The sequence below is a fragment of the Mustelus asterias genome, chromosome 7 (genome assembly GCF_964213995.1).
Source record: "Mustelus asterias chromosome 7, sMusAst1.hap1.1, whole genome shotgun sequence".
NCBI lineage: Eukaryota > Metazoa > Chordata > Chondrichthyes > Carcharhiniformes > Triakidae > Mustelus > Mustelus asterias.
The window spans coordinates 78,131,288-78,154,004 of NC_135807.1; the positions used below are offsets into that span (position 1 = coordinate 78,131,288).

Below are 22,717 nucleotides of genomic sequence, written 5' to 3' on the forward strand. Positions count from 1 at the left end.
TGATGAATGATGGGGCAAGGACAATTTTATATGTATGTTCTGGACAAATTAATCCGTAACAGTATTGAGTGAGCCTACCAGTTTTAACTGAGTTTCTACAATCTATGACATGGTAGGGAACAAATTCTGAACATTTTATGGTGGCTCAATGGCATAAACCATCACAAAAAAAGTTAGATTGTCGGAAGTATAAGGTACTGAAAATAAACCCCTGGTATAGAAGCTTTATGTATCATAGAAAATAGATAGATAGCTTGAAATAATTACCATGGAGTAATCTCACACAATAGTTCAGATGATGTCATAAACCACAAGGGTATTTTCGTGTTGTAATTTGAATCCAAGGATAAGTTTACAATCTTAAAATCAGTCAGGAACATCTATTATTTCTATCATATATACACTGTAAAACTCTTGGGGAGGTGCTGTTCAGATGTTGCTTACTTTTGTGGTTGCAATATCTCTTAGGCTGAATGCCAATGCACAATCTAACAACGTGACAATGGATGCGTAACCTCTACAATGAAAGACTAACAATTTTGGTTATTGTATGCTGACTATTCAGAACATTCACAGTCTATCTAGTAGAAAATATAACCTGAAACAACACAGAACTTAAAAGTTATTGGAAGAAATAATATAGATACAAAGGGCTTTTTTCACTTGACTTTACAGTGTTGGACTGGCAGATTACTGTAGGCAATTACTTCTTAATTAAAGTGTTTTTGAGAAACAGCAGAAATAAGTACAGTGCTTTTAAATCATTTTATCAATGTGCTAGTTCACAATATGACTGTAATTGGTTCCATCAAAGATGAAAGAGGTCAAAATGTAGGACAGATGTTCAGTGAAGCCCATTTAGGCTCTTATAATCTAGTATTTTAAATTGATTTTGCTTCATCTGTGAAAGAAGGTACACTTTACTGGGTTTTGAAAAAGAAAACATCAGGAACGATTTAAATAGAAATTGCAGTTAATTAATTTTGATAAGCAAAACTCGTATTGACTGAAATCTTTTAGATTCTTCCTTCCTCTGAAGAAAACAGATGCAGATTTATACACAAGACAAATTTCATGAAAAAACTCTGATAAGTCAGGCTGGCGAATTATTTTTGCAATTGAACATTTTGAAAGAATGGTGTTTGTGATGATTTTACCAAAAGCCTTTAAGCCAAACACGCATACTTTGCATCATATCCTATAACTAGGGCAGCACGGTGTGCTAGTAATGGGGTAAATCTTCATTGCATCTTTAATACCAATCCCTTTACTGAATGCATAGTTGCCAAACAACAGTCAAGATTTTTCACAGGCATTCATCAAAACCTGACAAAAAACTGTTCTTTCTGGCATTCGGTCCAATAATCAGTACTGATAATGCATGACAAACTATATTTTTACAAGTGCTCACATTAAGTACTCACAGTATGATGTAGACAGACAAGACTGACATAGAAACCCTAGAATCTTAGTAAATTGTACTTACTGATGTAGGAGACATGGGAACAGCAGTATAAGGATATGGCATGCGTCACAAAGACTGACAGCTCATGTAAAATTCATGTCCCATGGGCTTGAAGGTATTACTTTTCCACAGTGGGATATAACTGAGGAATTTGCACCCTACCAAATGTTTATGAATATCAAAGTTTAATATTTAATAGTGTCCAGTCTTCATCAGCATTTGGTATTTTTAAAGCAGATTCAAATGCTTTCAGTAACTATTCACAACTTGAACAAGTTAATTTTCTAACAAATACCTTTAATTTATGTTATTTCTGTCATTCACCAGCATATTGAAAATTAGCTAAGACTTTTATCTGCTTCTGACATTAGACTGTCAATTTGAGCTAAGAGCCAAATAAATATGAAATATGGATCGAAGTTTAAAATAATAGATAGATAAATACCATCATTGAGTGACAAGATACAAGTTTATGCTAATGATTCTACATGCACTGCATTACGTTCTCAACCAGGTTAAGGAAAATTATAGTCTGGAGGCCAGCACTTTTTCTCATAGTGATAAGAAACTTGGGAGCAATCTTATTGGCCAGATAGAAGCTGGCAATAGAAAGTGCTTGAAAACAGGTCAGCAGCCTGCTCACTTCAAAAAATAACAACTTTCACCTATATAACAACTTTAATACAGTGAAGTGTCTCAAGACCTTCCTTGTAAGCATTATCAACAAAATTTGACAATGAGCCATGCAAGGAGATGTTAAGCTAGATGATCAAAAGCTGGGACAAAGTGGTAAGTTTTAAGGAGCAACTTAAAGGAGCAGATATCTTGCATGAGGGAATGTTTTAAACAGCAAGTTCGAAATACCCTCCTCATGACCCCATGTCAAGGTATTCCACCCCCACCCACTTCCTATGGCCCCTCATGCCCATGCCAAGCAATGGCACTTTCATGTCCATTCATTCATTGGACATTGTATAGAACTAATGGACCTTATAGTGACAATAGGATGTGTAAAAATAAAACTTTAAAAAACATTACTTGCTAACTTTCCACTTTCTTTTAAAAAAAACTCCCTCCTTTTTACTAAAGGCCAATAAAAGTGTCAATCACCAAGACCCTTTAATGTATTAAAGGCAGAAACTGCAAACATTTGAAACCTCTATATGTTGTATAAATAAACATTGTGCTGTTGACCAAAGGGGCCAGAGAGCCAGAGCTGTCAATCAAGCAATGTTTTCCCCAGGGCTCAGATACTTCAACAGTCTGATGGATTCCTGGGCTCTCAGACAAGAATGCATAATGAGGGTGTGGGCATAATGTGCCATGCAGGAGGCATGAGGAATGTGTGGGATATGAGAGGGTGCGAGGTGAGGGCTAGAAGGTCTTACTTTTTTCTCTATACATGGGACAAATTCTCAAGAAACTGAGATAGGCCTTTAGAGCAGCCTGCCTCGGCACCTAGCAGTCCCTGTGGCTGCATCCGAGCATTTTTCTGGGTTTGCTGGCCCTGCAGCCTGCACTCTATCATCAGGAATGAAAATTCCATCTTTCCTGGCATTTTCTCCTGAGGCCAAGCCGGGATATTTCCCACCTCCCACTGCTCACCTCAAGAGTGAAAATCAAGCCCATAATTGGATTGGCCATAATAACACGATGGCTTCAAGAAGAAAGCTGACCATGAGTATTATAGGATGGTTGGCTCACCTTCTGACTCCTCAATGCCTATCCAGAATTTACATGACTTTTGTGAGATAGCATAAACTGTTTCTATCCAAGATCTTTCCTAACAGATTTACTGGACTTCTTAGAGGAATGACACACCTTGTCAACTGAATTTCTTAATTTGATTTATTTAGATTTCTGGAAAGTTGTGATATCAGCCACATAATTAATGTACATTTAGAACAGATTTATCTAGGTGTCAGTTGCTAATATGTATGTAACATGCCAATCATTACTGACACCCTGAAACCAACTATTACCTAACTCTAGGCTACTCAGTTATACTTCCTAAACCACTTGCTAACCATCATAAGTGGCTCTGTATGGTCAGGCATCGAAAATGCTGTCATCACCTCATTGCCAACAAGTCCACATTTGTTCCAAATGTCCTCTACAAATGTCACGCCCAATCTTTCTTTGGCAAGGTTCTTGGAAGTGTAACTGTCTCAGTGTTCCATTTCCTCTACTGCCATAGCACTCTTTTTGAATGTCTACTGTCCAGAACACCAAGAAGTGGAGATGCCGGCATTGGACTGGGGTAAACACAGTAAGAGTTTTAACAACACCAGGTTAAAGTCCAACAGGTTTATTTGGTAGCAAATGCCATTAGCTTTCGGAGCACTGCTCCTTCGTCAGATGGAGTGGATATCTGCTCTCAAACAGGGCATACAGAGACACAAAATCAAGTTATAGAATACTGATTAGAATGTGAATCTCTACAGCCAACCAGGTCTTAAAGATACAGACAATGTGAGTGGAGGGAGCATTAAGCACAGGTTAAAGAGATGTGTATTGTCTCTAGACAGGACAGCCAGTGAGATTCTGCAAGTCCAGGAGGCAAACTGTGAGGGTTACTGATAGTTGACATAAATCCAAGATCCCGAGGCATGGTACATTGGGGAAACTATGCATACGCTATGACAACGGATGAATGAACACCGCTCGACAATCACCAGGCAAGACTGTTCTCTTCCTGTTGGGGGGCACTTCAGCGGTCACGGGCATTCAGCCTCTGATCTTTGGGTAAGCGTTCTCCAAGGCTGCGTTCACGACACATGACAGCACAGAGTCGCTGAGCAGAAACTGACAGCCAAGTTCCGCACACATTGTCTGTATCTTTAAGACCTGGTTGGCTGTAGAGATTTGCATTCTAATCAGTATTCTGTAACTTGATTTTGTGTATGCCCTGTTTGAGAGCAGATATCCACTCCATCTGACGAAGGAGCAGCGCTCCAAAAGCTAATGGCATTTGCTACCAAATAAACCTGTTGGACTTTAACCTGGTGTTGTCAGAACACCAAGACCAGGCTGATTAAAATCACCAATAATATCTTCTTTGACTACTACCGCATGGCTTACCTCTCATCCTACCACTGTTACTCCTTCTAGCATCGCAACTCTGCCCACTCCAGCAATAGAGCTAGAGCCATCATTTGTCTCAGATCTATATTCTGAAAATCCCTTCCTAAATCTCTGCGCTCTTGGACTGGCAAAAATAACCTACTTCCTTTCCTGCTTTAAAAGCTTTCTTCAAACCCATTTATTAACAATCATCTCTCCAGTAACTCCCCCATAAAGGTTTGATGCCCATTAATTTTCTCGCTATGATCCACCTTGGACATTTCTCTACATTAAGGCACTAGGGTAAAGATTTACCCATGGTGAAGCACTTCAAAGCGGTGTTATGCAGATCATGTAAATTTCCCAGAGGCAGACAGCACCATGGGGCACCATCTACGCATATCGTGCAGGTTTGCTTGATGATATCAATGGGGAACCCAATAATGGTTGTATAAGCAGCAGCTATGGCACTGTCTACACTTTGGGAATATATATAGTCTGCATAAAGGAAGATTTATATTTATAACATATTACGTCTCTCAGAAATGTCTTAAAATGCTCCATATACATTTTAAGTCAGGTTAGCTCAATAATATTTCTTTTGTTTCAGGATGTTGAAGGTTCAAGTGCCACTTCAGGACTTCACCACATACTCTAAGTTGATACAGTAATGAGGGGTATCTCATTGCTGGAAATGCTTTTGGATAAGATATTAACATAGAATCTTATTTACTACTTCAAGCAGATAGGACAATTTCAAGATGGGCAGAAATTTCTCCTTGTGTCAGTATTAGTCATAGAGTCAAAGAGTCAAACAGTGCAGAAAAGGCCATCAGCCCATCGAGTCTGCACCGACAATATTTACCACTAAAGGCACGCCTTTACCACTTCAACTAAAAACAATTAGTTATTCATTTGATTGCCGAATGTAGCATTTTATTTGGAAGGTAGCAGCTCTGTACTGAGTCTCTACCCTTTAAAATGATGCAAATTATTAAAAATTTGCCAATTTAAAAAAATGAATGAGAACAAGATATAAGAACGTAAAACCATCATTTTGCACTTTGGCTGCCTGCAGCTGCATATTCCTGCCCATTTCCAAATTCATACCCAATTTTTCAACAGTTCCATACTGATGGAAGAAGGGCCAGCTGCCAGTTTGGATCAACAAGCCCTTAAGTGAAAAAAAAAGGAAAATACTTGGTGGAATGGGGTGCATAACACTTACTTTAACAAGTATGGGCTTTAACCTTTCTTGCCTGTTCAATAGATATAAGATGATTTCAGAACTTGAAAGCTGTTCTAATATTCCACCAATAGATACGGGGATTCTCTGGTCTCCTTGCAGCATGTTTCTCGCAGCAGGAGGCAGTGTGTCGTTTGCCAGCAGTGGAATCTTCTGGTCCTGCATCTGTCAATAGATTTCCCATTGACTGCACCCCATGCTGCAGGGAAACCTGTGATGGGGGTGCACCATCAGCAGGACCAGAAGATTCCGCAGGCATGAACAGCTGGAAACTTCCGGCCATATTTTGTCCATCTATGTATCAAGGTTTGAACATAGATGTTTAAAATTATTCTTTAACACAAATTCAGCTTTGACATGTTCAAAGAACCAAATCCTGAGGACATTCAAAATCAATATCAATACTACTGTGATGTACAATATTTTATTTTTGTGTGGAAAGCCAAATTGACAACTGAATTCTCTCTAAATTTTAGCTAATGACATTGTAGTTGACTTATGTACCAATGTAAACAGTAGGAATCCCCATTCAGGAAAAAAAACTAACAGAGCAACTCAACAAATAAAATGGATTTCCTGTCCTGGTCCTCCATTCCATCAGTCGAAAGTATTTTCAGGGATATTCTTCAGCTAAATCAGTATTTAAACTGAAGATTGAACAAAGGGAGCTTTATTGCTGAGTTCATTCATCCTTCTACTAATCACCTGTCCATCAATGATAAAACAAACAATTCTCTAATGAGCTGTTTTGAGCACAGGTCATATTTAACAATAGAGTCCAACCATTAAAAAAATCACCACTTACTTCTAAATCGTTAAAAAACAGATGTGTATCAGCCAAGTTGAAGATCATTTCTTCCATTCGTAGCCCAAGTGACACTGATGTAGGTGGATCCTGGAAATAAAAGTTCAAATAAGAAAACAGCACTCGTAGGCTAAAACAGGAGTGCCCTAACTTTTTTTAAATCTTTATGGATCACTTAGTTGCATCCTCTGGATTGTTGGTGGCCATGTTAAAATTAAAATTTAAATCTTAAGCTTTTGATACCAACAGATCTCAGTGTTTTGCTTTGGGACTTGTTCACAAGCTGCCTTTTAAAACCTGCAGCCCCATAAAATTCAAACATAAATGGTTAGATTTTATGGAGGATACTATTTACTACCCTCCAGAAGAAAAATCAGTTGGAAACTTACCAACTTTAAAAATGGCAGTTCTGCAGTATGTTACTGTGGGTCGCCTCAACAAACAGAAAGTGGGACTACCAAAACTCAGTAGCCAATCTGATTGGCCAGATGCACTTGCAGTTCCAGCACTGCCCACCACCGGGTTCTGGGACTGCAAGGAGGCCCACTTGGCGCTCAGTCAAATCTCCATTCACTGCAATGGAACTGGAGAATCCCAGCTCGGGCGAGGTCGGAGAATTCCAGCCAATAATCATGTTAAAACCAAATCATTTTTAGTACCAGTTCACAACACAATGAGTGTTGATAATCCTACTTATAATCCTATGTAATTAAACAGGAACACACAAACGTAAGAATTAGGCGTAAACCATTCGGCCTGATCCACTATTCCATACGATCATGACTGATCTGATTGTTGCCTCAACTCTACTTCCTGTCTGGCTCCTTAACCTTTGATGCCTTAGATGATCAAAAATCTAACTCAGCTTGAATGTACTCAATGACCCAGCCTCCTCTCTGGGAAGAGAATCCCACAGACTAACAACCTTCTCAGGAGAAAAAAAAAATCTCATCTCATCTTAAACGGGAGATCACAAATAGAATAAATACAATTTACTGCTTAATTAATTAGAAACCAATGCTTTTTAAGTCACAACACACAAGAATGTTACCTATGATTCCTGCCCAAACAATCACTCTTTGAATCTCCTGAGCTTTAAACATTGCATGAGCTTCACAGATAGAATATATAGGTCAATGTCTATGTAATTATCAAGGTTTAAGTTCTACAACATTATCTTACCCAGGAAAATTATGGCCTCAGTGTTATTCTTGAGGATTTTAGCTTAAATATTTGATCTCTGATTTTAAGCCCTGCTGTGAATGAAAATGGGGCATGCAGGTGGTTAAAATCTCAGTATTATGCTGCTCATTGAAGCCACACTGCTCATAGGCCAAGCTATTTTAACAGATATGTTTCAGGTAGTATGAAGCCCTCTCCCCAAGCAGACAAATAGGAGACAGCAGCAGCAATCTATGGGTGCAGTCAATGATGCCCTGAACACTGGGAAATTCTGTAACCTGAGCAAATCCCTATGTTTTATCCTATTTCTTCCTGATGTTTAAAGGTAATATGAAAAAGTATGTGTTCTGAAAAACAAGGAACCAGCCATTCTTTTAGTGCAAGTATGAAATGCACACTGATTCATGTTGCTGATATCTGTTGTGGGAGTCTAGAAAGAATAGGAAGCAAAATTGAGGAGTGCAGTGATCTTGACTTCAATGGACACTGCTATGTTAGAGCTAGTTATATGTCTTGTTGCAGGAAGTGACAGAACTCTATGACAGCCTATCTAAAGAAACACGACTTCCTTATGCTCTGCTGCTTTTAGAAATGCAGGTAGTTTGTCCTGGGCCTACAAACTGTGGGAGGGTAAGGATCCTCCTCCTCCTCTTCCAGAAAGACCCCATGATGAAAAACTGTTTTGCCAAAAGGCCACATTGTACAAGCATTCAAAGCATTTAAAATGATTTAAGTAGCCAAAATTCACAATGTAATAGAAGCAAAATAGTATTCTAAACTTTCCAGCATGTTCCATGAAAGCAGCTGAGGATCTCTTTTAGGTAGCACTGAAAATGATTGGCTGCCAGAAAAGAGCAATGCAGATGGCAAACAAAATATTATCCCAGGTTGCAAAACAGGTGTGATTTACACAAGTGCATTTGATTGCCAACCATTTCAAATATGAGTGATGGCTACCTAAAAGGAGAACTGCTTTTATATTACATTAGATACAATAGGTGTTAGATTCAAATTCAGTGCAGAGCACTGTTACATTTTGGCCTGGTACTGTTCATCCTGAAAAATGGGTAGTAACCTAACTAAAATCCTCTGTCTGAGTAAACATAAAAACAAACCTTGATATGACACATTTCTTTGGCATTATGGATGCCATTTTGCTTCCACATTTCGGCCCCATTTTGTTGAGGGTACTAGCATGCACCCAGGGTGTGTATCCACCAGAAGTAGGCAGATTACACAAATTGTGAGGCACCACCATTTTTTGGAACTCAATACTCCGAGTTACTCCCTCACACAGAACAAAGTAAGAAAAAGGAACTGGAACAAGTCATTTGGCCCTTCGAGTCAGAAGGAAGAACCCCATCCCCCCACCTGTGCTATTTAAAGGGCTCATCAATACTTTGTGTGGTGAACCATCGTTGGTTACCACTGTGGGGTTGTTCTAATGTTGTTGTTGGGCTAGGGTGTTCACACTGTGGGATTAATACACCTGTGGTTGTTGCTGTTGTGGCACATCCCAGTCGGGCCCCACCTCCTGGGAGAGGTATAAGACCCCCTGCTCGGGCGGGACCCCTTCAGTCTGGAGTGGTGTACTTGTGTTCTAATAGTTCCATTGTTAGACAATAAAAGCCTTCAGTTACCGAAGCCTTGTGTCTTGTGCTCGATTGACGTGCATCAATTTTATTGTCTAACACTAAGCTCTCGACGGAAAGGAGAGTATGGAACAAATGCTAAAGCCAGAGCGTCTGACGCTGGATCCACGTGCGGTCGGCGCCTCTAACACCTTCGACCACTGGCTGAAGTGTTTCGAGGACTACCTGGCAGCCTCTGCAGCGGTCATCACAGATGACGACAGACTCCAGGTCCTCCATGCGAGGGTAAGCGACACTGTCTACCTCGCGATCCGTGCGGCCACCACTTACCCGAGGGCCCTCGAGCTTTTGAAAAAGCGCTACACGAGACCTCCCAACGAGATCCACGCTCGTTACCTCCTCGCTACACGACGTCGGCAGTCGGGCGAAACCATGGAGGATTACGCCAATGAGCTCTTGCAGCTTGCCAGGGGCTGCGACTGCAAAGCTGTGTCGGCTGAGCAGTACATGTACGACCTCGCCCGAGATGCGTTTGTGGCAGGGGTAGGGTCTTCGTACATCCGTCTCAAGCTGTTGGAGAAGGGGAATCTCAACCTGACCCAAGCTATGGAGATGGCTGAAATGCTTGAGGCGGCTTCGAAGAGCTTGGTCCTGTATCCGGAGGACCACGTGGAGACAACGTGGCAGGAGCAGTCACAAATCCCTCCTCGCCCCACGGGCTCGAAGTGCAGTATTATGGCGTGCTCCCATATAGACCCGACGACGGCGGCAGCCCCAGGCGGCCCGCGGTGCTACTTCTGCGGAGAAGCCAAGCATCCACGGCAAAAGTGTCCTGCTAAAGCGGTGGTCTGTAATCAATGCGGTAAAAAGGGGCACTACGCGAAAGTCTGCAGATCGAAGCCCAAGAACGGCAGTGCAGCCTGTGACCCTCCAAAACGGGGATCATCACCATCGACGTCGAAGTACCCACGAGGTCCGTCCACGTGCGAGTCCAGGACGACGCCATTGTGGTCGGCGGAGTCGGAGGGAGATGACCACCAGGAGTCGCTACACTTGGCGCCCTCAACCATGTGCGATTCATGGGGGCGGCCATCTTGGTCGACGACGACCTGGAGCGACCAGCAGGGGTCCTCAGCATCGACCTCAGCTGCCTGCAGTGACGTCCAAGGGCCAACGGTGGCGTCGATCACCCTGAACCAGGCTAAGCATCACAGGCTTGACTGTTCAATGATGAACATTAAGGTAAATGGTCGTACTGTTTATTGTCTGTTTGACAGCGGGAGCACTGAGAGCTTTATTCACCCTGACACTGTAAAGAGGTGTGGACTCCAGGTTCTACCTGCCAAACAGACAATTTCTATGGCATCACGGTCCCGATCTGTACCGATCCAAGGACGTTGTGTGGTAACTCTGAAAGTGCAGGGCACAATTTACGAGCGATACAGGCTTCTTGTGTTGCCGCATCTTTGCGCACCAATTCTCCTTGGACTAAACTTTATGGCCCACATGAAGAGTGTGATCCTACAGTACGGTGGGCCACTCCCTTCGCTGACAGTAGGGGACCAGCTGCAGCCTCCAAATTGTCCAAAGCGCCCCGCATGCAATCTTTCCACATTAAAGATCACCACACCCTCTTTATTTAAGAATCTGGTACCAGGCTGCAAGCCCATCGCTACTAAAAGTAGGCGTTACAGCGCTGAAGATCGGATCTTCAGCAGATCTGAGGTTCAGCGGCTCCTCAAAGAAGGGATCATACAGCCCAGCGTTAGTCCGTGGAGAGCACAGGTCGTGGTGGTTAAGAGCGGGAACAAACCCCGGATGGTCATTGATTACAGTCAGACCATTAATCGATATACGCAGCTGGATGCGTATCCTCTCCCGCGCATATCTGATATGGTCAATCAGATTGCGCAGTACCGGGTGTTCTCCACCATAGACCTTAAGTCCGCCTACCACCAACTCCCCATCCGCCCAGAGGACCGACATTACACGGCTTTTGAGGCGGATGGTCGTCTGTATCAGTTTCTTAGGGTTCCATTTGGTGTCACCAATGGGGTCTCGGTCTTCCAGCGTGCTATGGACCGAATGGTGGACCAGAACGGGCTGCGGGCTACCTTCCCGTACCTGGATAATGTCACCATCTGCGGCCGTGATCAGCAAGACCATGACACAAATCTCCAGAACTTTTTGCGCACTGCATCTCGCCTGAATCTGACCTACAACAGGGAGAAGTGTGTATTCCGTACGCGCCGGTTAGCCATCCTGGGATACGTAGTGGAAAACGGGGTCATTGGCCCTGATCCCGACCGTATGCGCCCCCTTGCTGAACTTCCTTTGCCCGCTAGCGCAAAAGCACTGAGGAGATGCCTCGGCTTCTTCTCCTATTATGCGCAGTGGGTCCCCAACTACGCGGACAAAGCCCGTCCGCTTATTAAGTCCACGACTTTTCCACTCACGCCAGAGGCCCAATTGGCCTTCAAGGCTTTGAAACGCGACATTGCGAAAGCCACGATGCACGCGGTGGACGAATCCATCCCTTTTCAGGTGGAAAGTGATGCATCTGATTTCGCCCTGGCCGCCACACTAAACCAGGCAGGCAGGCCCGTCGTGTTTTTTTCCCGCACCCTTCAAGGTCCCGAAATTTGGCATTCAGCGGTGGAAAAGGAGACCCAGGCCATTGTGGAGGCCGTCAGACACTGGCGCCATTATCTGGCGGGGAAGCGGTGCACCCTGATCACGGACCAGCGGTCCGTGGCGTTTATGTTCAATAACACGCAGAGGGGCAAGATCAAGAATGACAAGATCTTGCGGTGGAGAATTGAGCTCTCCACCTATAATTACGATATTATGTATCGTCCAGGGAAACTCAATGAGCCCTCGGATGCCCTCTCACGCGGAACATGCGCTACTATGCAGGAGGACCGCTTGAACGCCCTCCATAATGACCTGTGCCATCCTGGGGTCACTCGGCTCTACCACTTCATCAAAGCCCGCAACCTGCCCTACTCGGTGGAGGACGTCAGGTCAGTGACAAGGAGCTGTCGGATTTGCGCGGAATGCAAACCGCACTTTTACCGACCTGACCGGGCACATTTGGTCAAGGCCACTCGCCCCTTCGAGAGGCTGAGTGTGGATTTTAAGGGCCCCCTTCCCTCAACAGACCGGAACGTGTACTTTCTTAACATCATAGACGAGTACTCCCGGTTCCCGTTTGTTGTCCCCTGTGCGGACACGTCGACTGCCACAGTGATCAAGGCATTCCGTGATCTTTTTACCCTGTTCGGGTACCCCTGCTATATACATAGCGACAGGGGCTCGTCGTTCATGAGTAATGACTTGAGGCAATTCCTGCTCTCATACGGGATTGCCTCTAGTAGGACCACGAGTTACAACCCTAGGGGCAACGGACAGGTGGAAAGAGAGAATGCTACAGTCTGGAAGGCTGTCCTATTGGCGCTGAAGTCTAAAGGCCTTCCAGTCTCCCATTGGCAGGAGGTCCTCCCAAATGCGCTTCACTCCATTCGCTCCCTCCTGTGTACGGCAACCAATGCTACTCCCCACGAGAGGATGTTCTCATTCCCTCGGAAGTCGTCCTCGGGGATATCTTTACCAGCCTGGTTGACGTACCCAGGACCCGTCCTTCTGCGGCGACATGTAAGGGCCCGCAAGTCCGACCCCTTGGTCGAACCGGTCCACCTCCTCCACGCCAACCCTCAGTATGCCTATGTGGCATATCCTGACGGGCGAGAGGACACAGTCTCGATCCGAGACCTGGCGCCCGCAGGGGACGTAGCAACTCCTGTCGCTCCCATACCCCCAGTCACGAATCCCCTATCTCTTATTTCTCCCCCGGACGTGGCGCGGTCAGCACCGGGACCAGTGCATAACAGTTATACTCCACTGTACAGCTTGCCTGAGACTCGGAGATCGGCGCCATCGCAGAATGTACCGGGATCCCCTGCACTACCGCTTCATCAGGGTCAACCGGCCCGTGAGTCCGCGAGAGGACAGCCGGACGCTGTTTTGGAGAGAACGCCACCGCAAGCACCTGCTCCGGTGTCACCACCGGTATTGAGGAGGTCACAACGACGGTGCGGTCCTCCAGACCGTCTGGACTTGTAGATTGTTGACTTTTTTTATATAGTCTGTTTTCGCACCCCGGCGGCCTTTGTTCTCAAAGGAGGGGTGAATGTGGTGAACCATCGTTCGTTACCACTGTGGGGTTGTTCTAATGTTGTTGTTGGGCTAGGGTGTTCACACTGTGGGATTGTTCTAATGTTGTTGTTGGGCTAGGGTGTTTACACTGTGGGATTAATACACCTGTGGTTGTTGCTGTTGTGGCACATCCCAGTCGGGCCCCGCCTCCTGGGAGAGGTATAAGACCCCCTGCTCGGGCGGGACCCCTTCAGTCTGGAGTGGTGTACTTGTGTTCTAATAGTTCCATTGTTAGACAATAAAAGCCTTCAGTTACCGAAGCCTTGTGCTCGATTGACGTGCATCACTTTGTTAGTTGCTGATTGATTTATTTTGGCTCTTGCTACCATTCTAGAAAATCTGGTGGAATAACAAGATTGGGCAATGTGGTTCATGGTTGAATAGCTTTCAGTGTGTACGAGCTGTGAGGTATGGGTGTGAGGCTTGCAGCAATGCTAAGTGTGTGGGAGAAGATGATGCTATAAATTTAGGCATGAGGTCATGACTGATCAAGATTATTGAACAATGGGAATATGGTGCATGGAGCAGTGGTGAATGTGAAATTTGAAGATGCTTTTGCTGGCCTTGAACACTGGCCTTGAGGTCACTGAACCTCCTTTAGTCTGCATCCAGGTGCTGGCGACCACACTGACAGCCACTGCTATGTTGTTGGTCCTTTTCCTGCTGAGAGTTTCTCTGGAAGCCCACCTGACCCCCTATGGATGGATGACATTTCTCCTCCTCTGCATCTATCAAGCCAGGTCTCAAGTGCAGGATTAGAAAATCATGGAGCCTGCATGTTGTAATTCTTGTGTCTGTTCCAGGTCAAACTCACTTTTACAGTGACGTCCAGCACCTGCTCCAGTCAAAATGCACCTGCCCTTGAAGAGATGCAGGGTGGCTTTAAGTACTGCAAGCTAGCTTGAACTCACACTAGCATCTCATGATTTTGCACCCAACTAATGTGTAGATATGCATGCAATCAACCGTGTGCATAGTGCTGGCAGGTTGCTACAATCATTTAAATGCAAGGAAGCATGAAGTTTTCACACTACTTGCAGTAGAGGCTTTGGGCACAGATGAACCATGCATCACAACCCCCTTGCCTGTTTTCAGATCTGATCAAATTTTGTGGCCATTCAGTGGTAAATTATTCAAAACATTGTTTTAGTTGGATTTAAATTCAGAGCTTGATGTTCACCGTTCATTCATTGCTTCCAAGGGTCATATTCCCTAAGCAACAAGAAAGCTTCTATTTTATAGTTCAAAAGCTTTGTCTGATATTTTCAATTGTAATGACCATTTCACTTATAATTAAGGCCGCGAGGGAATGAATTTGGGTTTAATCTGCAACTAGGATTTTTTTTAAAAAGCGGTTTGAGATTCTAAAAGCTGTAATTATTTTAATGGCTTGGTGCTAAAATTGTTGGACATCTATTGAAAATTAAGTGCTTTATATGATGGAGAAAAGTTGTGCTCAGTTAAACTCTTTTGTTGTTAAAGCAACTAATTGAAAGCTAATTATTCTAAGTTATAATAACACACTTAAGGAGAAAGCTTACAATGCACAAGGATTTGCTGTTTAATGTGACTATCTTAAAAGGTGTGGTTGAACTATGAACAAACCTTTGAGGGGGTAAGGATTAAACCAAAGGAGGAATGACAGCTTGCTATAGAATCCTAAACAGAACTCTGTTCTGCTTGGAAGAGGGTGGATTGAAAACATAGGTTGATTGCCATTTTTAATTTCACCTCACGGAATCACTTCCTTCAAAAAATGTTGAGGAACAGGAATTATTAGTCTTTGCAGTTTTACAATGAATAACGATCATTATAGTTTTATGTGGAAAATAAGAAAAAACAAGGATTATTTAACCTATTTCCACTTATATTCTTTGGAACAAAACCCATTATCAATTAAAAAGAGCCTAAGGGAATTGTAGGGCAAGTAATTTTAATACTGTTCCCCTTAAATATTTATTTTATTTGCATACATATATTGAAATACATATATGAATTCACTTATTTCCTGCCAACAGCAAAGTCCTCTGTTGAGTAGTTGAATACAACACTAACTGGTACAGGAAATTTGTAGATGCAACCATGCAAGAAAATGTCAGGCTTCAGCTGCTCTTTAGCTTTTGCACCTGCCTTCAGTCATCAGTGCTATCTACAAAATGTCAGCTTTTTCCCAGCTTCCAAATCCAATCACTATACAGCTGGTTTGAACTGTCAGTTTTATGCGCAAGAACTGTTGATGCCAATCGAGATAACTGAGCAGCATAACAGAGGAACCTTGTCCGATTTATAATTTTTTGCTCTACAGCTAAGAGAAGACATTGTTCAAAGAAGATTTTCATTCACTCTTAAGAAAAATTTACAAAGTAACATGACTGAGAAAAAATTCCATAAAACTGCAGCAGTCTCAACTGGGAACTGAACAATATGTAGCAGCATTGAACAAAAGGTTTTTTGAAATTAATTTGCTTCAAGCAATTTTTTGCACAATTTTTATTCCCTCTTTTTTGAGATATTGACTTACTGCTGGAGCATATTCCCCAGAAGGTTGTGGTCCACCTTTCACACCTGCCCCAGTAGCCATTATTCAAGTATGAGGCCTGTAGATGAATGTTGGAGCTCCTCATTTGAAGTATTTTATTTTTCTATTCCTCTTACTAAAATGAATAACTCACATTTTCCCATCATACCCCATCTGCCACTTTCCTGTCCACTTAGCCTATCTATATCCTTTTGCAGACTCTTGTGTTCTTCTCAGCTAAATTTCCCATCTAGAATTGCATCATCGGCATACTTGGATACATTATCAGTATGTCATTAACATACTAATTTACTGATACTTGTACTTGCTAAGTTGTCAATTCTCTCTCACTGTTAATTTGCATTTTATTGTTTTTAGTGTTTAAATGAATTGAGTTGTGTAATTTTTGATGTTGCGGTCATTATTATAAATGAGAATTGGTTCTCAATTGACTCACCTGGCAAAATAAAGGTAAAATGAATAAAAATAAAAATGGATTCTAAATAGCTAGAGCCCCAGCCTTGCAGCACATTATTGTTAAACTGCTTGCCAGTCTGAAAATGACCAGTTTAGAAACATAGAAAACTACAGCACAAAACAGGCCCTTCGGCCCCACAAGTTGTGCCGAACATATCCCTACCTTTTAGGCCGACACTAAGGGGGCAATTTAGCATGGCCAATGCACCTAACCTGCACATCTTTGAACTGTGGGAGGAAACTCTAGCACCCGGAGGAAACCCACGCAGACACGGGGAGAACGTGCAGACTCCACACAGACAGTGACCCAAGCCAGGAATTGAACCCGGGTCCCTGGCGCTGTGAGGCAGCAGAGCTAACCACTGCGCCACCCACGAGGTTTATTCCCACTCTGTTTTCTGTCCTTTAACCAATTCTAAAAGTAAAGTTTATTCATTAGTCACAAATAAGGCTTACATTAACCCTGCAATGAAGTTACTGTGAAATTTCTCTAGTCGCCACACTCTGCCTGTTTGGGTCAATGCACCTAACCAGCACGTCTTTCAGACTGTGGGAGGAAACCAGAGCATCCGGAGGAAACCCACGCAGACACTGGGAGAACGTACAGACTCCACACAGGCAGTGACCCAAGCCGGGAATCGAACCCGGGTCCCTGGCGCTTCCCCTTGCTAATAGATTACCCCAAAATCCATGAACCCTTACTTTGCAACATTTAGCCTAGTGCCTTATGGAATGCCTTTTGAAAATCCAAATATCCAATATTCACTGATTGCCCTTTATCTACTCTGCTAAATACATCCAGTACATTTGTCAAAATCAAATCCCCTTTCATAAAGCTATGTTGAATCTGCCTAATTTTATTATGACGTACTACACTTCCTTAATAATGGATCCCAGCATTTTTCTTACACCAATGCCATGTTAACTGGCCTGGAGATACTCATTTTCTCTCCCTCCTTTTTTGAATAGCAGGGTTACAACTGCTACCTTCTAGATCACTGGGACCATTCCATAATCTGGGGAATTTTGGAAGATCACAACCAGTGCATTAATTTTCTCTGCAGCCACTTGTTTTAGAATGTGAGCATGTAGATTATCAGATTATCAGGTCTAGGAGACGTGAAGGCTTTTAGTCCCTCTCAGTTTTTCCTGTACTTTTTCTTTACTAATATTAATTACTTTAAATTCGTCACTCTGAGAAGTGTGGTTCCCCATTATTTTTGGTATTTCTGTCTTCTACTGTGACGAAACACAGAAAGTACTTGCATAACATCTCATTAAATTCCATTATAATTTCTCCTGCCTCAGAAGCCAAGGGATCTATGTTTATTTTTGCTATTCCCTTCTGTCTAGTTTATTCTCATTGAATTTTCCCCCAACTTTATCTATTTTTTAGTTGACATTTGCAACTTTCTAAACTCTTCCAATTCTAAGGTTGGATCGGTGCAGGGGGTGCAAACAATAGGAAACCCCATTGACAGCGGCGGGATAAGAAGGTCCTGCCATCGGCCAATGGTGGGCTGCCTCCACCGTTGCCACAAAACATGCTGCGGGCATGTGGAAAATCCTGCCTTTAGGATTACCACTCAGATCATTACTACTCATTGTTGAAAGGGTGGCACAGTGGCACAGCACTGCTGCCTCACAGCGCCAGGGACCCGGGTTCAATTCTGGCTTTGGGTGACTACGCAATTTGCATGTTACATAGAAACCCTACAGTGCAGAAGGAGGCCATTCGGCCCATCGAGTCTGCACCGACCACAATCCCACCCAGGCCCTCCCCCCACATATTTTACCCGCTAATCCCTCTAACCTACGCATCCCAGGACTCTAAGGGACAATTTTTAACCTGGCCAATCAACCTAACCCGCACATCATGTTCTCCCTGTGTCTGCGTGGGTTTCTTCTGGGTGCTCCGGTTTCCTCCCTCAGTTCAAAGATGTGTGGGTTAGATGGATTGGCTATGCTAAGTTGTCCCTTAGTGTCTCAAGATGTGTAGGTTAGGGGGATTAGCGGGGTAAATACGTGGGGCTACGGGGATAGGGCCTGGGTAAGATATTCTGCCGGATGCACTGAATGGCCTCCTTCTGCAGTGTAGGGATTTTATGAAAGTAAACATTGTCAATGTGTCCAATTCAGATGCTTCAAATTGATAAAAAAACAGAAAATGCTGAAAAATCTCAGCAGGTCTGATAGCATCTGTGGAGAGAGAATAGAGCCAACGTTTCGAGCCTAGACGACTCTACGTCACAGCTGCTCAAATTGACATATATCTATCCATTATTAATAATCAAATATTTTGCTGGGACCTGCACTTCACAACTTGAGCAATCTCTCAGAAATTTCTTCTGTGCTATTTCATTATATGTGGAGGAAATTCCTGCATAGGCTGCTTCCCCACACACTCTGCTTGATTGCCCTCATCTTCCATTCATACGTAGCGTGCCACCTTCTTGTACACCAAAGACAGGGGACCCCAATGGGGATTTTCTTTGCAGGAGTCCTGCCTGCACCGCAGGATATCTCAGGTAGGGAATGTTGCACAGAGTTGTCCTCTCTTATAGGTTTTACAGTTATTTTATAAACGTTTATAGTTTTTTCAACCTCGACAATATCATTTCTTTCATATTTTTGTTCAATGTCATAGATTGCAATTCCACTCCAGTACTTGAAAGGGATGTAGATCAACTCTAGGCACCATCTTAAGACCACATTCCTGATCTTTGGCCACCCACTGTAGGGGAAGGCAGGATAAGTGGAGGACTGGTTCATGAGTCTACACCTGCGGCTGAACAAGTTGGTCCTCTACAGGTCCAGGCTGCAGACTATGAGGGTGGTCATTCTGAATATCTGCCTCTCTTCTATGAGCTTATCTGTGCCTCAGTGGCTCCGGAGAAGGAACACTTGAAATCCATCGATGGATTAGAGGTCATTCGTAATATATGGGCGGCACGGTGGCAGAGTGGTTAGCACTGCTTCCTCACAGCACCAAGGGACACAGGTTCAATTCCAGCCTCGGGTCACTGTCTGTGTGGAGTTTGCACATTCTCCCCGTGTTTGCGTGGGTTTCCTCCAGGTGCCTCGGTTTCCTCCCACAGTCCAAAGATGTGCAGATTAGGTTAATTGGCCATGCTAAATTGCCCCTTAGTGTCAGGGTAAAATACATGAGGTTACGGGAATAGGGCCTGGGAGGGGTTGTTGTCGGTGCAGACTCGATGGGCTGAATGGCCCCTTTCTGACCTGTAGGGATTCTATGAAGTGGACATTGCAGAGACTGGAAACAAAATTATTTTTAATGTTTTTAAATTTCCTATTTTTATGGTTTTGTTCAATGTTAAGGTAAGAACATGAGAAATAGGAGCAGGAGAAGACAATATGGCCCATATCCTTTGACCAAGGGACAGATTTTCATGACTGAGATGGGTCTCTCCAAACTCTCCAGACCCTTCTTGGTAAAAACTGCCCAAAATACACTCATTCTCTTTCATAGAATCATACATTCTATCCCACACACTCACTCACTCTCTCTCTCACACAGACACTCATTCACTCTCTCTCACACAGTGGCTCATTCACTCTTTCTCTCCTTCACAGAGTCACACTCTCCCGCACAGTCAATTGCTTGCCACATACACACACACACAAACAGTCACACTCACTCACTCTCACACACACTCACTGGGGTGAATTTCCCCATCCTGCCTGCCACGGGAATCAAAGCGGATGAGGGGTGGACCACGGAAAGGTCTTGGGCGGGACTATCTGGTTTCAGGGCGAGTGTGGCTGGAAGATCCCACCCACTATCTCTCACACACACTCACTAATACACTCACACACACTCACTGCGCCCGATTTTACCATTGCGTTGTGCCCGATTTTGGGCACGAAAACTTGGTAAAGTGAGGTGAATAGCGCGATCCGTGCCCGCCTCCGTGCCGGTTCCCCTTTAACAAGGCCCGAAAATGGCCGTGATCGGGACCGCGCCCGAAACACACACACTCTCTCACATGCACACACTCATTCTCTCTCACACTCACACACACTCTCTCAAACACACACACTCACTCTCACTCACACACACTCACTCTCTCACACACACTCACTCTCTCTCACACACACTCACTCTCTCTCACACACACTCACTCTCTCTCACACACACTCACTCTCTCTCACACACACTCACTCTCTCTCACACACACTCACTCTCTCTCACACACACTCACTCTCTCTCACACACACAGTCTCTCTCTCGCACACACAGTCTCTCTCTCGCACACACAGTCTCTCTCTCGCACACACAGTCTCTCTCTCGCACACACAGTCTCTCTCTCGCACACACAGTCTCTCTCTCGCACACACAGTCTCTCTCTCGCACACACAGTCTCTCTCTCGCACACAGTCTCTCTCTCGCACACACAGTCTCTCTCTCGCACACACAGTCTCTCTCTCGCACACACAGTCTCTCTCTCGCACACACAGTCTCTCTCTCGCACTCTCTCTCTCTCTCACACACACACTCACTCACTCTCACACACATTCACTTTCTCACACACACACACACACTCACTCTCTCTCTCACACTCTCTCTGTCACACACACTCTCACTCTCTCCCACTCACACACTCTCACTCTCTCACACACAGTTGCTCACTCTTCTCACACACAGTCTCATTCTCTCTCTTCTCACACTCTCACATACATACTGTTGCTCACTCTCGCACAACACGTTCTCTCATACACATTCTCACGCGCGCACACTCCCTCTCGCGCGCGCACTCCCTCTCGCGCGCGCACTCCCTCTCGCGCGCGCACTCCCTCTCGCGCGCGCACTCCCTCTCGCGCGCACACACTCACTCTCTCTCGCACACACTCACTCTCTCTCGCACACACTCACTCTCTCTCGCACACACTCACTCACACTCTCTCGCACACACTCACTCACTCTCTCTCGCACACACTCACTCACTCTCTCTCGCACACACTCACTCACTCTCTCTCGCACACACTCACTCACTCTCTCTCGCACACACTCACTCACTCTCTCTCGCACACACTCACTCACTCTCTCTCGCACACACACACTCACTCTCTCTCGCACACACTCACTCTCTCTCGCACACACTCACTCTCTCTCGCACACACACACTCACTCTCTCTCGCACACACTCACTCTCTCTCGCACACACTCACTCTCTCTCGCACACACTCACTCTCTCTCGCACACACTCACTCTCTCTCGCACACACTCACTCTCTCTCGCACACACTCACTCTCTCTCGCACACACTCACTCACTCTCGCACACACTCACTCACTCTCGCACACACTCACTCTCTCTCGCACACACTCACTCTCTCTCGCACACACTCACTCTCTCTCGCACACACTCACTCTCCCTCGCACACACTCATCGGATCTCTGAATTGCGCATGCGCAGTTCGAAAAAAATCTGACAGAGTGCCCGGGCGTGAAAAAAAAAGCAGAAAGCGGAGAGAGCGGCTCTCTGACGTTCATCATCTGGTTGGGAGCGGGGTGGGGAGGGGGAGGGGGTGTGATGTCTCATCCTCTGGGGGGGGGTGGGAGGCGAGGTGGTGTGACTGATCATCCCCTGGGGGGATGGAGGGGAGGGGTGTGTCCGATCATCCTTGGGGAGGGGGGGGGCGGGGAGGTGTGACTGATCAACCCCTGGGGGGGGGGGGGGGGGGGGGGCGGGGGCGGTGGGAGGGGATGGGGTGTGACCGATCATCCCCTGGAGGGCGGGAGGGGGTGTGACGTATCATCCCCTGGGGGGGGGGGGGGGAGGGAGCAGAGGAGGTGTGACGCCTCATCCCCTTTGGGGGGGGGGGTGGGGAGGAGGGAAGAAAGGGGGTGTGACATGTCATCCCCTTCGGGGAGGGGGGGGGGGGGGGGGGAGGAAGAAAGGGGGTGTGACGTCTCATCCTCTGGTCCGGGGGAGGTCGGCTGCCAGTCTGCGGCCAATGCCTTCTGCCGGAGTGGATGTGCGGCCATGCCATCCCATGAAATCTTCAGGATGAAGCGATTCCTCGCTAAGAAAATGAAGCAGAACCGGCCGATTCCACAGTGGATCCGCATGAAAACCGGCAACAAGATCAGTACAAGTCCAAGAGGAGACACTGGAGAAGGACCAGGCTGGG

General features: G+C 45.0%; 1 protein-coding gene across 7 annotated transcripts in view; it reads right to left on the reverse strand.

The window, feature by feature from the left end:
- eya1 (EYA transcriptional coactivator and phosphatase 1) overlaps positions 1-22,717 on the reverse strand; it is a 183,954-nt gene that overhangs the window by 42,053 nt on the left and 119,184 nt on the right. For 6 of the 7 annotated variants that reach the window (XM_078217102.1, XM_078217101.1, XM_078217103.1 and 3 more), the window contains one exon: positions 6,580-6,669. The exons of the other annotated variant lie outside the window; for it this stretch is intronic. In XM_078217102.1, the coding sequence (XP_078073228.1) occupies positions 6,580-6,669 (90 nt within the window). The remainder of the gene's footprint in view (positions 1-6,579; positions 6,670-22,717) is intronic. 7 annotated transcript variants of the gene reach the window in all.